Consider the following 14,842-nt stretch of genomic DNA (forward strand, 5'->3'; position numbering starts at 1 on the left):
CTAGTCCCCCACGGAATAGCACACAACCACAAAAGGGCATGAACTACAACCAGTGCAACAATCTGGGTGAATCTTAACACTATCATGTTGAGTAAAAATAAAGCCTCAGAAATTCTTCACAACATGTTAAAACAAGCATGTGATAAAAAAAATTGATGGAAATTCTTTAAAAAGCAAAAGAATAACAAATACGAGACTGAGCCCTGAGTGGTGCAGCTCATAGGATTGACTGAGTGCTGGCCTATGAACCAAAGGGTCGCGGGTTGGATTCCCAGTCAGGACACGAGCCTGGGTTTGCAGGCCAGGTCCCCAGTTGGGGGCGTGCGAGAGGCAGCCACACATCGATGTTTCTCTCCCTCCTCTTTCTCCTTCCCCTCCTCTCACTCTAAAAATAGATAAATAAAATATTTTCAAAAACAAATACAAGAATGAGATTGGTGGTCACTTCAGAGGGGGGCACAGATGGGGAGAAGCACATAGTGTTGCCATTGTCACTGTTTTTGTCCTCTGGTTGAATAGGGTTACAGGTAATTATGACATCAAAAAATACAATGAAACAGAACAAGGTCGTGACTATACCCAGTGATGACAGTGATAACAGTTCATTATTCAGACATTCTGATGAACAGATTCTTGCAGCCCTCAGTTCCCTTAAAAATATCGGCAATCCCGTTAAGTGTAAATGGGCTAAATGTACGAGTCAATGAAATAAATAAATGAACAAGGGGCTCACCTACAACTTAAACGGACACAGTGAGGTTGAAAGTAAAAGGACGAAGGAAGACACTCCAGGCGAATGCTCACCAGAAGTCGGAGGAGTTTCATTTATAGCAGGCAAAGTTGACCTTAAAGCAAAAAGCACTAGGTTTAAAGATCACCTGTGCATGTGTTGAAGAAACAGTTCACTCAGAAAACACAGTCTATCTAAGCTTGTATGCACCTAATAACACAGCCTCGAAACACATAAAGCAAAAAGAGAAATAAAAGGTGAACAATGAGAAAAGTGCACAGTCATAGATTTTTAACAACCCTTTCTCAGGTACCTTATCCACTGTTTAAGACTAATTTTCCCCTCTAAGAAAGTTTGAGAGATTTAGAGGAGAAATGGGCAAATTCAGTCATATAAGGAGATTTTTATGTACCACTATAAGAAGTGATACATCAAGCAGAGAAGGCAAGCAGAGTAAGCCTATAGACAACCTGGATGCCATAATTAACGAGCTGGATTTAACAGACCCAAATAGGATGCTACACGTAACAATGAAAACATACGCATTCTTTTCAAAACCACATGGGGTATCTATGAAAAACTGACCGTTTACTGAAGGAAGAGTCCACAAATAACAAAGAAACTGCTTTATGCAGATCACCTCCTCTGTCCTGAATTCAGTGAAATTGGACATAAATAATGAAAAATTCAGAACAAAAACCTTATGTTTAGAAATGTCAACAAACAAACAAACACATGTAGTGAGCCAAAGAAGAAGTCATAATTGAAATCTAAATATTCTTTGCCTGGGATGATGACAAAAATTCTATATATTTTGTGGAATGTAGTTTGCGTGGCATCCAGAGTGAACTCTGTAGCCTTAAATGTTGACGAGAAAGAGGAAGCGAGGGAAATCTGAAAATTAATTACTTTAACCACCAGTTCAAGAAATTTTTAAAAAGGCAACAGAATAAACCCAAAGAGAGAAGAAAATAATATGCAATATGTGTTAATAACACACTATGTATCTTCTATATTATATACATTCTTATATGAGACATGTGTTCTTATATGTAAGGGATATCAGTAATATATAAAAGCAAAAGTTATTGAAAGAAAACAGTGTTAACCAAACTAAAAGTTAATTCTTCGAAAACATTAGTAGAAAGTAGGAAGAAACAAACGCTAGTTAAACGGAAAAGGGAGACCTCTGGAACAACTGACCCAGAAAAGAGGAGACACGTATCCGATATTATCTGTAATTAAAAAAAATGGACGGTATGGATGGATGAGGCAGAGAAAATTTATTGAGAAAACTATGAGCAGCATTTTATTAATAAATGTGAAAACCTGGGCAGTGTGGATAATTTTCTTGAAAAATCTAAAGTGTTAAAATTGACCCAAGAAGATTATGAAACCTAAAGACAACTAGAGCCACTAAAGAAATGGAATCAGTAGTTAAAATTCAACCTAGGAAATGTTTATCCCAGACCCAGACGTTTGACCAGCAAGTTCTACCAAACATGCAAGGAACACATAATTCCAATGTTATTATACACACTGCTCTAGAAAATGGAAAAAGAAGGGACATTGACCAGTTCATTTTATGAGGCCAGCATAGCCGCACGAATGCAATACAAGAAGGAAAAATTACAGCCAATTTGACTCATAGACATGGATATAAAAAAAATCCTACAGTGAAATTAGATGTTGACCTTCATTCATTCATTCATTCATCCTTTCAGTCACTCAGCAAATATTTATTGAGTATCCACCATGCACCAACAGGCACTGTGCTATTACATGGCGAGCAGGAATGGACAGGAGATTAGGGCTTGTGGGAGGAGATGAGCAATAAAGCAAATGATCACACAGGGTAAGGTACATAGAGGACATTCTGGCAGGATGAGAACAGGGCACATCCAGGGGTATCTGACCTGGTCAGGGGGGGACAGGGGAAGCTTTCCAGACACATTAGTGGAATGAGTGTGGGAGGAATGTGTAGGAAGGAGGCTGTCGCGGAGGCTCGAGTGGGAGATCTGGGATGCAGTAGCAGGCAAGATGAATTTGAGAGAGATGTAGGAAGACGGAAATACCACATCCTACAGACTTCCATGATAGATCGCACTTGGGAAGCGGTCAACCTAGAGAGGGGTCAACTTTATCCGTAGGATGACAGAGGGAACCTTAAAAGAGGTTCAGATTGAGGAGAAGAAAGCAAGGTTTTGGACAGGTTGACTTTGGGAGAACTTTAAGAAGGCTAGGGTTACAGGTATTGAATAGGAAATTAAGCAGAGTTTAGAGGTTGGTGGGGAGGTCAGGCTGATGCTTTTGAGTGGCATCAGGCTGTTGGTGGTATTTAAACCCATCCCTCAGAGGAGCTTGCCCAGAGAGAGTGTGAAGCTGGGGGAAAGAATGAACACCGATATTTAAAGGACAGGCAGAGGACGAGTCACGGCAAAGAGACAGAGAAGGAATGGCTGGAGAGATAGGAGGGAAACGAGAAGAATGTCAGCATCAAGGACGCCCAGGAAAAAGTGAGTTACAGGAAGGGAGTGTCCAACAGTGTCACCGGCTGTTGAGATTTTAAGAGGTGGAGGACTGATATTGTGCTTCTGGAATTCTCCTGACCCAGGGGCTACCCTGAGTGAGTGAGCTGGAGAAGAAATGCAGAATAATAATAATAATAAGCCATTATAATGAACACAGTGAGGAGGTCAGCAGGAGGGATTTTTTTTTGCACAATGAGACTCTTCTGTATCTTGGTTATGGTGGTGGTTACGTGACACTGGGTGTTTGTCAGAACTCATAGAACGATAGACCACGAAGAGTAAATGTTACTGCATACAAGTTAAAAATATGTAAGTAAACACGGAGATTTAAGTGTTAGCTTTCTCACTGAATTTGTAACTGCAGTGCTAGCCCCTCTCGGGGTTTTAATTCGGTTCATTGCCAGCTTGTGTAAATCCCCAACAGGGAGCAAGGGCACCCTACTTTCCCCTCGTGAGGGACAGAATAAATAGGCAGGCAGGAGAGCCAAAGGGCATTGTACTGATGGCCAGATCCCCTTTTAGGAACTGACTGGTGGGGGCAGGGCACGGCCTGGTGAGCTTGGCTCCCCTGGGGCCCTGATGTAAAATGAGGGGGTTGATCAGGAAAGGCCTCTCCACCGCCCATGGTCTGTAGTTCTAGCAGAAAAATCCCAAACACAAACCAATTACCTGCAGTCTGCATTTTGCTATTGAGAATAATCATAATAAACAATGATCACAACAACAACTGGCTCTTAAACACATCAGACCACAGATGATTGGGGAAGCAGCTTGAAGTTACAGAAAATGCTTGAGTTTGTGGTATAAAGCTTTCGAGCACCTTTCTAAAAGTCAGATGAAGTAATGATTGATAATAAGCATGGCCCTTCTTGGTTTACAGTGAAAAAAGGCACTTTTGTATTTGCTCACTTCTCTCTCGCCTCTCACCCCATCAATCCTGACAGGGAGGAATTATCCCAATTTAGGAACTAGGGAGATTAAGAGTCTGGTCACCCAAGTCTTTGGCTGGTGTTTCGATTTTCCAAATCTTCCACTTTTCCTAGACCCACGGTGGATTTGGTACAATTTTGGTGTTGAGTGTATCCCATTGTGTCCTCATGCTACGACAATTTAATGGAAAAGTGTTAACTGGGCATCAATTCATGCCATATTAACTCAATGTCTTGTAATAATTTAAAACAATAAGGATAACTGTTTTAAATACCCCATAAATGGAATCCAGCCTGAATTCGGCCAGCCTGGAATCTGCTGGAAAAGTGTGAGATGGCTTTGGAAAGCTAACAACATTGTATTTTTGGAGTTTTCAGTGCAGGAAGGGACGAAGCCAGTATTTATTAAGCACCTACTGTGTGCTAGTATCTGTAGTTGCACCACTCAGCTCTTAAGGCGGTGGGTGGCAGGGAGAGGATTGGCTACCTCCCCAGATGGCTGGGGGCTTGGATTATTTTAATCGCAAGCATTTTACTATCTTGGCATAGACATAATAAAAGTATACGGGGAGAGTTGGAGAGGAGTTTCCCGAAATAAACCCCTTCTCAGCCATCCCACAGACGCTTCAAAACTATTTTTCACTATATACAAAATTTTGCTTTGAACCCCCATAATTTGACCTTGACCGCCTATAAACCCATTTTATTATTTTTTAAAACGCTGTATGTTTAGCGCGGAAACCCTTTCTTGGGCACTTTCTCACCCCTGGAATCGCGTCAGCTTCGCAAAGTTCCAAAATAACCTTTCCCGGCACGGATTCGTACCTCTGCCGGGGAAGGGCGGGGAGCGGCGCGAGACGTGCCGGTGTGCAGCGGGAGCCAGAGAGAACTTCCAGCGCGAAAGGAAAATAAAACTTGTGGCTGGTGTTTATGCGAGAGGGTCTCGGCAATCCTGAAACCCCCCGATTCTGGGGGGTCTCGGGGTCTGCCCGAGGAGCGCCAGGCTTTAGGTTTGATCCGGACGTCCTTGACCTAAATTTCTGCGGGGTGGCTGGAAAAAAGGCGCAGAAGCAGGCGGGCGGGCGTCTGGTGCCGTCCCCGGATCCCGGCGGCCGCGGCCAGCGAACTTGAATGGAGAGGCCGAACTAGCGGGGGTCGTCTCCTCCCCAGCCCGACTGAGGATCGGCCGCTAGCTCCCCGCGCCTCCCCCTCCCCCGGTCCACCCGCTCCACGCAGCCCATGTGATTCAAGAAAGTCGGGGTGCGCTCCCCCACGCCCGGCGCCCGGACCGCCCGGAGGCGGGGCCCCCTCGGGCCGCAGGGTTCGCGCACTGCCCCGCGGGTCCGGCCGCGGGGGGCCGCCTGTGCGCGCGCGGACGGGCGGGGGCCGCACCAGGGTGCGTGACGTCACCGGCATTGGTTACACGACGTTATAGAACTCCGCCCCACGTGCGCCGGGGAGGAGGGGGGAGGAGGAGGAGGAGGAGATGGGGGTGGGGAGGAGGAGGGGGAGAGGTGGGGATGGGCCGGGGGGGCGGGGACGGGGGGGTGTGCGAGCCGCGGGGCTGAGCTAAGCCGAGCCCACGTGTGACGGCTCTCGCCGCTGCCCCGGCTCCGCCGCTCGCAGAGAGATTCGGAGGAGCCCGGGCGGGGGGGAGGAGGAGGAGGGGGAGGAGGGAGCGGGAGATCTCGGGGCTCGGAGTCGGCCGCCGCTCCGCTCCGATCGCTGTGGGGCTCGGATTTTTGGGGGTGGGGGGGCGGGGGGGCTCAGATATGGAGGCAAATGGGAGCCAAGGCACCTCGGGCAGCGCCAACGACTCCCAGCACGACCCCGGGTAAGTTTCCAGCCGCTGCCCACCGCGCCGCCTCGGGCTCGCTCTCCTTGCAGCGGCGGGGACGGCGGTGCGCGGAGCTCGGCATCTCCCGCGCCCCCCCCCGCCCCTCCCGCGCGCCCCCCCCCCCACCGTGGAAGTTACACACCTTTGGATTGCATTTCGCCGTCACCTTCTTCCCCACCCCACCTCCCGGCTCTCGCTTGCTCGCTCCCCCCCGCTTTCCTTTTAGCTTTTGTAAGTTACACGTCAAAATGGCCGATCTGACATCGGTGCTCACTTCTGTTATGTTTTCTCCCTCTAGTAAAATGTTTATCGGTGGACTGAGCTGGCAGACCTCACCAGGTAAGGGAGGGAGGGGGGGACGCCTGGGTCCCCCCCTTCTTGGCTTCTTTATTGCTCTTTGTTATCCCGGTGTAGGAGCCCCCCCCCATTGGCTCCCCACTTCTCCTGTGCAAGGTTATTTTTTTAAATAGCAAATCCTTTCCGAGCCCTCTACGCGACCTCTGTTGCCGAATTTCTCCCGCGTGTGCAAAAAATGCAAAAAAACAAAACAGAATAACAACAGAAAACTACTTTTGGTTTTTGTCCTTGATCAACATTTGCATTGCTTTTTCCCCCCACACCTTCTCCGCCCCCCCATCTCTCTCTTTTTCTCTCTACAGATAGCCTTAGAGACTATTTTAGCAAATTTGGAGAAATTAGAGAATGTATGGTCATGAGAGATCCCACTACGAAACGCTCCAGGTAAACCATTCCTTTCTGGATTTTGCCTTTATTTTAGAACAAAGTTTAAGTGTTATTTTTGGAGGTGTCTTCGGAAGTAGCTAAGCGGATTTAGAATGGGGCTCAGGCATGCGGCTGGTTTCGAACGCCGCTCTATTCCACCCCCACCCCCATAACCTCAAAGGTTATTATAAATTGGGGCTTGAACTCTGTCTGGATAGAGATACCCATCTCTCCGCCTTAAATCATTTTCCCGTCGCTTCTCTTTCTCCTGTTGAAAATGACATTCGGCTTCATTCACTTTCCATACAGTTTTTAAAAACGTATGCTTCTTCCCACTCCCAGCTCCCCAAACTCTTAAGCCCCTCTAAGAAAGCTGGATGAATCTCTTCTAAGTGCCGGGTTTTCATCGGGATAAAACAAAGCGTTAAGAAAGGGGAGGGGAGGAGGAGAGGAAACTGAGGTGGCGAAAGAGTGGAGACACCAGCTTTTTCCAAGTTACCTCCACCGGCCCTGCCCCCGTTCCACTTCCCCCATTAACCTTGGTGTCTTTTCCTGCGAAGTGGAGGGCTGTAGATCGGAGGGGTTTTGGAGGAGCAGGGTGGGGGGGCGCGGAAGGGGCAACTTTTGCTCTCCATTCTGCAGCAGGGCTCACTCCCTGTTGCTTTCAGTGGTGTCACATTTTCTTGTTTGTTTTTCTCCCTCTTTGTCTCATTTCAGAGGCTTCGGCTTCGTCACGTTCGCAGACCCAGCAAGTGTAGATAAAGTACTAGGTCAGCCCCACCACGAGTTAGATTCCAAGACGGTAGGTTGCTTCTCATCGTGGTCCTCGTCGTCGTTGTTGTTGTTCGCCCCTTTTCAAGACCGATCCTGGGCATTGACAGCCCCATTTAAAGGGACAGTGCCTTCTTTTGCTTCTGTGCTGAGAGCCGGGTACTTTGAAGCAGAGCTCGGGAGTTGGCACTAAAGTTTGTTACCATCGCCGTGTTTGGGATTTTCTTTTTAGAGCCTGTTCCACAGCGATTCCAGTTGCTGCCGAACTAGGCTTAGGGGAGAGGTCGGCGGGGGGGGGGGGGGTGTATTTTCAAGGCCAAGGGACCGTGCAAAGAAGCTGCACCACTGAGCAAAGGCAACTTTTCTTTGTCAGCAGAGTACATCACATGTTACCAAGTGGGGCTGTGGGAACTGGCTTTCAGCTGAACAGCTTGCTTCCCGGCCCTGGGGGAGGGGCAGGAGGAGGGGGCGCTCATCCCAGGTCCAGGCAACAGGTTCCTCTTGGGGGCACTCTGGATTTGAAATAGGGTTTGAGAAGGAAAGGAGGCGCTCCCAGGGCCAAGCTGGGCATCCAGTGGGTGGCTCCAGATGGCGTGAAATCTAAGGCTGATAAGGCCTTGGCTTTCAAAGTGATTTGGGTTTTTTTTTTCCTTTTCTTTCTCAGGTCCTTTATTCTGGGCATGGGTACTTCTATAGCATTGGAAGGTTTTAAAGTCTGGTGTTGGAGGGTGGGGGGAGGTCTCTGGGGGGAGGTCAGAAGAGGAAGGGAAGAAAGGGTATCAGTGCATGATAATACACTTAATGGGAGGGGCTGGACGTGTAGTGTTTTATTCAGACCCCAGCGTTGGCTCTGTGCTCGCCTCCCTTCCCCTTCTGTCTTCTAGAATTTCCCCGCAGTTTTCATACATCTGCCAAAGCAGGGGCCCTGAGGTGACATTGGGATGCAGTGCTGGGCTGCTTGAGAGTTCACTGCTCTGGTGAGGTAGTGGGACGAGGCAAGCCATCGGGTTCTAGTCCCAGCAGTCCCTTTTGAACTTGGGAAAGTTGTTTCCGTCTCAGGCCTCACTTCCCTCTTCTCTGAAATAAAGGAGTGGAATCGAGGTGATCTTTTAAGTCCCTTTGGCTTTAACATTGAATAGAAGAGAAGAAAACAACAACAACAACTAACAACCCCGGCCACTTTGGGCGCACCTGCCTTGACTTTGCAAATTTACTCTCGTTCTCTGATCGGAGGTGAGGTGCATGGCCCTTCCTACACCCCAAGAAAACCCACACTCTAAGCTGCTTTATTAATTGCTGGATTTCCCATAGTCCCCAGCCCAGCCTTTTTGCACTTTGAGGTCATCTAATTTCAGGGATGATTATTTGTAGATTGATCATGCATATTTGGAGAATTTTTTTTTTTTTACTCTTTGGGTTTTTGGCTAGTTATTTTAAAAAGCTAGTAAAATTAGAGGACAAATATTTCTAAGCAAATTCAGGAATGTATTCTGTACCCCCCTCCACCCACTCTGAAAGAGTATTTGGTTTCTACCGCGGCCAGTGGGTCCTGTCCCTCCGTATCAGGTGCAAAGCCTGCAGTACCCCCTCCCCCATTGTCTGTAGACATGTTCTAGTCACTATGACTTAGTATAACATAGCTTTTGACTTTGTTTCAACCGTTCAGTGCAGGAGGCAGAAGCGGTTGGTTTATTGACATGGAAACAGAGGATCTTGTTTACCTTTAAAGCTTTGTTTAGGTAATGGCCCTTCACATCCAAAATAGTACCCTAGTCTTTTCCTAGAGGATTTGTAGCTACAGTAAGTAGAGCTATACCTAACTAACTAATGTTTTAATTTTTGGTAGTTTTCTCTTTTGTTGTTGTTTGTTTTTTTTTTTAATAGTTGACAGGGACGTGCAAAAGGTTGGGATTTGCCATGCTACCCTTGACCTCTCTTCTCCCGTGGACGCCTCAGCAGCACACTGACGGACTCTCTCTGTGGTCTAACACGCTGTTATCACAACACGCGATACCGGAATTCGGAATTGGCTTTGCGTTGTGATTGTAGACGTGTACACAAATTTATTGTGCTCCACTCTCTTCATGCACCATCCCCTCAGCTTCCGGCCTCTTCCCCAACATGTCCGATCCCTCCTCACCTTTTACCCGACAAACAAGACAAGATGACTTACACTGGCAATTGTGTGCCTGTCAGCTTAAAAAAAAAAAAAAAGACTTTGGGAGTGTTTATGAGGAGACGTATCTGTCTTACCTTTGGTCAACAGAATGGAAATCCACACCTGTTGTATTTCTCTTGTAGACAGCTCTAGTCAGTGCTGAATACACCTGTAGATGCGGTAATGTTAATCTGGATGAAAGGGTAGTTTTCTAGATCAGAGATTTCTGTCTCTCTTAGTTTTGGAAAAACAATCTCTCATTTCTCAGGTGACGTTTACAGGTAGAAAACAAACACGTTGCAGACTTACATCAGGTCTTTACCTTAATAAAAGTGGTAGATCCTTGTATGTCTTACCCCCTGGGGCCCTGCGGGGATGTTAAGTCTGCGAAGGGGAATTATCCTGTGACTTTCCTCCCCCTGTGCTTTTTCCTGGAGCATTTTTTAACCCCACAGCAGAACTGAAATCAAGGTTCAGATTTACATTTTAAAAGGGGGAAATTTTAATATGAGAGCCAAAGCCTATAAATAACTTGTAGCAATATTCGTGCCACTCTCTATGTTAAATTTTACCCAAAGACTCATGACATTTAGAAATCTAATGAAAACCAACAATGGGAATATTTTATTATCCCTGCCCTCCCCGTATTTTCTATTCAATGACTTTTCCCTTAGCCTGTTAGATTCAGATGCTTCCAGGGGAATTGCTTTGAATGTTAAAGCCAGTCCATGATGGAGACTCACGTGTTTTATCAGTGGTCTGGTCTAGGGTAGAAGATGTTTTCCCACTGGGATTGGGGTTAGGGTAGGGGAATACCCTGATTGTTACACTCCATTCTGGCTTTTTTTGGTGATTTTTTTTAAAATCCTTTCCTCTTGATGGCCTTTCTTTTCTAATTTGGGTTTAGGTCATTCAGAGATTTATTTTTTCTCCCTGTGATTTTTAAAATCCAAGTGGATTTAGCTCATGTTTCTTTTTATTTCAATTTATTATTATTTTAAGAACCAAGTTGGGTTCCATAATTTGTTTTTTGGACACCTGATTTCTTTTGAGCTACAACTACAAAATAAAGTTTCCCTTTGATTAATCTCAGGTAACTTTTGTGCAAACATGAGAATTCAAGGAAAGCCAAGCGTTGTGTTGGAGGTCTGTGGGGGGAGCTTTTAGATGTTGTTGATTTAAAAAAAATTTTTGGAATCCCCTTTCGTTTACTGGGGAAAAGAAATACCATCTACTTCTGGAAGGTTCTCACGTTGAATTTTCAGGTTATGATTTTTTTTTTCAGCGATGATGTTCCGATCTTTTCTCCTAGCCATGCATTGCAGGTTAGGTAGATGTAGTTACCGTTGACCATTCACCATCCATGGAAGAGAGGCCCTGGCCTAAATAAGAACACATGAGACCTGGTGTATTAACAACATCACACAATGAAATACAGGGTATTTCAGAAAGACTAGTTCTATTTATTACATTTTGGGAGAAACCAGTCATGTTTGGATCCAAGTCTGTAAAACTTTTTGGGTTGCCCTGGAAGTTACTAAAAGCTGGATTACAGGCCTGAGAAATGAGTGATTAATAATTAGGTATTTAATCATACATTTTTTCCTCTTCTCAAAGCAGTGCAGTTGACTCCCACTTCTCCATTTTTTTTTTCCCAGATTGACCCCAAAGTTGCATTTCCTCGTCGAGCGCAACCCAAGGTAAGTAGCAGAATCAATAGTGGGGTTGTAGCGCTCAGAGACGGTTGCCAAGGATTTTGCATTGCAAACAGAGCACTGGCCACGCAGCATTGAAACCCGGTGCCCACGGCTCCTCCAGGGTGACAGTGTGTGGCTGCGAGAGGCCAGGCCAGGCGCTCTGAGGTGACCTGTGTCTGTGAGCGAGCCACCAGGAGGTGAGTTCCAAGCATACAGCTAGTGCAGGGACAAGCCTGATCCTTAGTGGGAGGGCACAGCTCTGTGTTGCAATATTCATGCAAGTGTTCTATTTATTTTTTAAGCAGTACCAAGATCCTATCAGGAAGAGTTGGACATTTCCTTGTGACTCTTTTTTGGAGGGTACTCTTTTGAAGACCTTTTAACTTGGAGTTTGTGGAGAGCAGTAGAATTTCAGTGAACAGCTTGCGCTTTCTTGGAAAAATAGCTGTGAAGTCCTAAACCAGACAGAGGAGCCTGTGGATGTCCTGGTCCCAGGTCAGCTGGGTAAACCAGGGCACACCGGAAACCCACGGTGCTGCTGCTCTGTGCAAGGGCCAGTGCGGGCGGCGAGGCTCTGAAAAGGTTGTAAGCTTGTCCGAGTGGTACTACAGGCTCGAAGGCTTGAGATCGGCCTTCACTTTTTCAGAAGTGTGTCACTGACGTGGTTTCACTGAGCTTGCCAGCGGTGGCCATGGGAATGCAGCTGGCCGAGTCTGAGGTGACAGCGGGGAGGGCTGAGGGCTTACGTGTCAGGGTTTGCACTTTTTCATTAAACTTTTTTTTTTCTGGAGGGAAGACATTATCTGCACCCTGTGGCCTTGGCATTCTTTTAAGGAAAGGGGAAAAGGTGAAGCTTTTGACTATAAGTCATAAAGGGAGCAGGGCTGTGGCTCGAGTCAGTTCGGTTTGTTTCTTTAAGCACCGTGTCCCAGAAGTGGACCCCGGTCCTGGTGACGGGGGATGGGGGGGGGCGGGGATGGCTCCGCACGTTGTGAAGGAAAAGGTGGGGTTGTGGGTGACATTTTGAGAATTACGAGTCTGATCCTGCCGTAGGATTCTCTCCCCACTCCCTTCCTTCCTTCCTTTTTTCTATTTCTCTCTTCCACACCATTCTTTCCTTTCTTTTTTTTTTTTTTTTAAGGAAACACAAATCCCTTGAGTAAATATAGTGAAATACTTTCTTAAGGCATTTTTTTTTCTAATGTTAAGCAAATAACAGGACTTAATGAGCCAAGGAGGTTAGATTGTTTCTGTTCTGAGCACAAACTTTGGGACCGTCTTAACTGTTTAAAGGTTGCTTTCCAAACTCTGTGTGATCCTTGACATTCAAGAAAGGCTTCCAGAATAAGCAGTATTTCCTGGGTTTGGCAGAATTGCCGTTTCTTCCGTAAGTGTGAATCTTCCAATTTCCAGGTTAGTCATTTGATCCTGCAGACCTGGGGTCAGATTATCCTAGAGGGGAACTGGAAAACCCCTGACTTGGTCAGGCCCGCAGTTTGACCTCTTTCTCTTTCTACTCCCCCGCCCCCCCCTCCGGCTCTCCCCTCTTTTTAACCGAGAAGGCACTGTTTCATTTTCATACACTGTGGCATTTGGTTTTCCAGTGATGCATTCAACTTGAAAATGAGACAGAATATGTCTTAAACTTGTCAAAGTGGACACACACATACCCCCCCCCCCAATCCCCAACCCCCTCAGCCCAAGCCTGGGATGTCTTAGGTCAACTGTCACACCTAGATGTGAACTCACGTTAAACCGTTGGGGGAGGTCTCTCCATGGGACTCAGGGGGTCCGTAGCAGTGCCTGGCTTGTTACCACATGCCTTACAAACGCCTTTCCTGTCCATTATCTCCATCTGAGTCCCCAGGCTGTGGCATTGAGCAAGCTGCCTTCCCTCAGTCTCAGTTTACTCATCTGTGAAATGGAAGGGCGCCGTAGCTCCCCCAGAAGGTTGCTGTGAAGAGCGGAACAGCCTGGCACAGGGTGAGGGCCTTGCACCTCCCCCCGCCCACCACCACTGTTGTTGGATTAACAGTCATTTTCATGGTGACTGGTGTTTTCCAGCTCAGCACCTGACTCTGGCTCCTGCCCGTGCCACTCATTAGCTTTGTGCATTTGGGCAAGTCGTGGAACTTCCCTGAAACCTAGTTTCCCCATCTCATCGAGTTTTTTTTGTGGATGGAGTCAATTAACAAAGGTAAAGCCCTGAAAGGCCTGGTGCAGTGTGATGTCCATGTGTTACCTGCTGTGTTCGCTGCTACTTTAGTTAGACCCCCGTATCCGGTCAGAGTGCTGGCAGTAATGTGACGTGGAATTGAAGTGCCGGGCACTGTGGTAGGGACATTATGTGTGTTAACGCACTTAGTCTTCACCTCTGTCCTGTGAGGTGGCCAGTGGTAGTATCTCCATTGAGGAAACTGAAGGTGCAGATGGGTCAAGAAGTGGCTCCAGAGCTGGGCCCTCTCCCAGTGCGCTCCCCTGTGGGGGTAGCATGGTACGGCTTCTCTCTAATGGAAGAGCAGGTGACACCGAGTGGTCAGCAGGCTTCGAGCAACACAGCCACAGTCCGCATCTCAGGACACGGAGGTTCCACGGTTGGGTGACTGGCCCAGCCCCAGTGACATCATCCCCTTGCACGACACTGGCTGGTAGCTGTCTCTCCAGCAGACCCCTCGGGGCATCTTTCCAGTGGGTTCTGGAGTTGCTCCAACCCAGGGAAGCAACTGGGGAACTGGCAGAGGTGTGTGGGGACGGGGCAGTGGGGAGGGGAGAACTCGCCTTCCTTGTCCAGGGTGATTTTCTGGTAGGATGCGAGCCTGGCTGCAGGGATGTCACAGTGAAGTGCGTGTCGGGGCCAAACCCAGCTGTCGGGCCCAGAGAACTTTAAGTCAAGCCTTACTCATTTCTTGTTCGTCTCCCTTCAGTAGAACTTTTGTGCCTGTGCACAGGGTCTCAGGGGCCAGCTGACCTCTGCCCCTCCTTGGTGACGGGGTGAGGAGCTCCTAAGTGGAATGTGGGCGTGTGTTTCAGCTGAAATTCATTTCTGCGCTTCCCGGCTGCCTTTCCTTGCTAACATTTGCCAGAGAAATATTCCGTGGAGGTGTTAAAACAAGACCAGTGGAAAGAAACTGTAACTTAATATGACAGAAAATCCCTGGCAGTGAGGAACAGATTTTGTATTAGTACTGTCATAACATTCTTTAATGTAGCACATAAATAAAAACCCGTTTTGATCAGAATTTTAATGGGCGACCGAAGGCAGGGTGTTGCGTCCTGCAGTTCCTGTGTCCCCCTCTGCGCTGCGAATGTTCACATCTCCAGTGACACGGAATGGGGCTTCATTAGCCAGTCAAGGGGCCACTCTTCAGAGACTAGTGGCCGTTCATTAGTGAAGTACATTTTGATCAGAGGAAGATCAGTGTGTTCTGTATCTTTCTATTTCTTCGGATGATTATTTCATTTTGTG

General features: G+C 47.2%; 1 protein-coding gene across 10 annotated transcripts in view; it reads left to right on the forward strand.

The window, feature by feature from the left end:
- Positions 1–5,925: 5,925 nt before the first annotated feature.
- The window catches only part of MSI2 (musashi RNA binding protein 2), a 367,224-nt gene continuing 358,307 nt past the window's right edge, over positions 5,926–14,842 (forward strand). For 6 of the 10 annotated variants that reach the window (XM_037163781.2, XM_037163780.2, XM_037163786.2 and 3 more), the window contains exons 1-5: positions 5,927–6,024; positions 6,326–6,366; positions 6,687–6,768; positions 7,468–7,552; positions 11,338–11,379. In XM_037163781.2, coding sequence (XP_037019676.1) covers positions 5,963–6,024; positions 6,326–6,366; positions 6,687–6,768; positions 7,468–7,552; positions 11,338–11,379 — 312 coding nt within the window. In that variant the 5' untranslated portion in view covers positions 5,927–5,962. Of the gene's footprint in view, positions 6,025–6,325; positions 6,367–6,686; positions 6,769–7,467; positions 7,553–11,337; positions 11,380–14,842 lie in introns of all 10 variants that reach the window. The other 4 variants (XM_037163779.2, XM_037163783.2, XM_037163784.2 and 1 more) reach the window with 1 other exon arrangement.

This window comes from Artibeus jamaicensis, unplaced genomic scaffold (genome assembly GCF_021234435.1).
Source record: "Artibeus jamaicensis isolate MK-2021 breed Jamaican fruit bat unplaced genomic scaffold, CSHL_Jam_final contig_1998, whole genome shotgun sequence".
NCBI classification, from domain to species: Eukaryota; Metazoa; Chordata; class Mammalia; order Chiroptera; family Phyllostomidae; genus Artibeus; species Artibeus jamaicensis.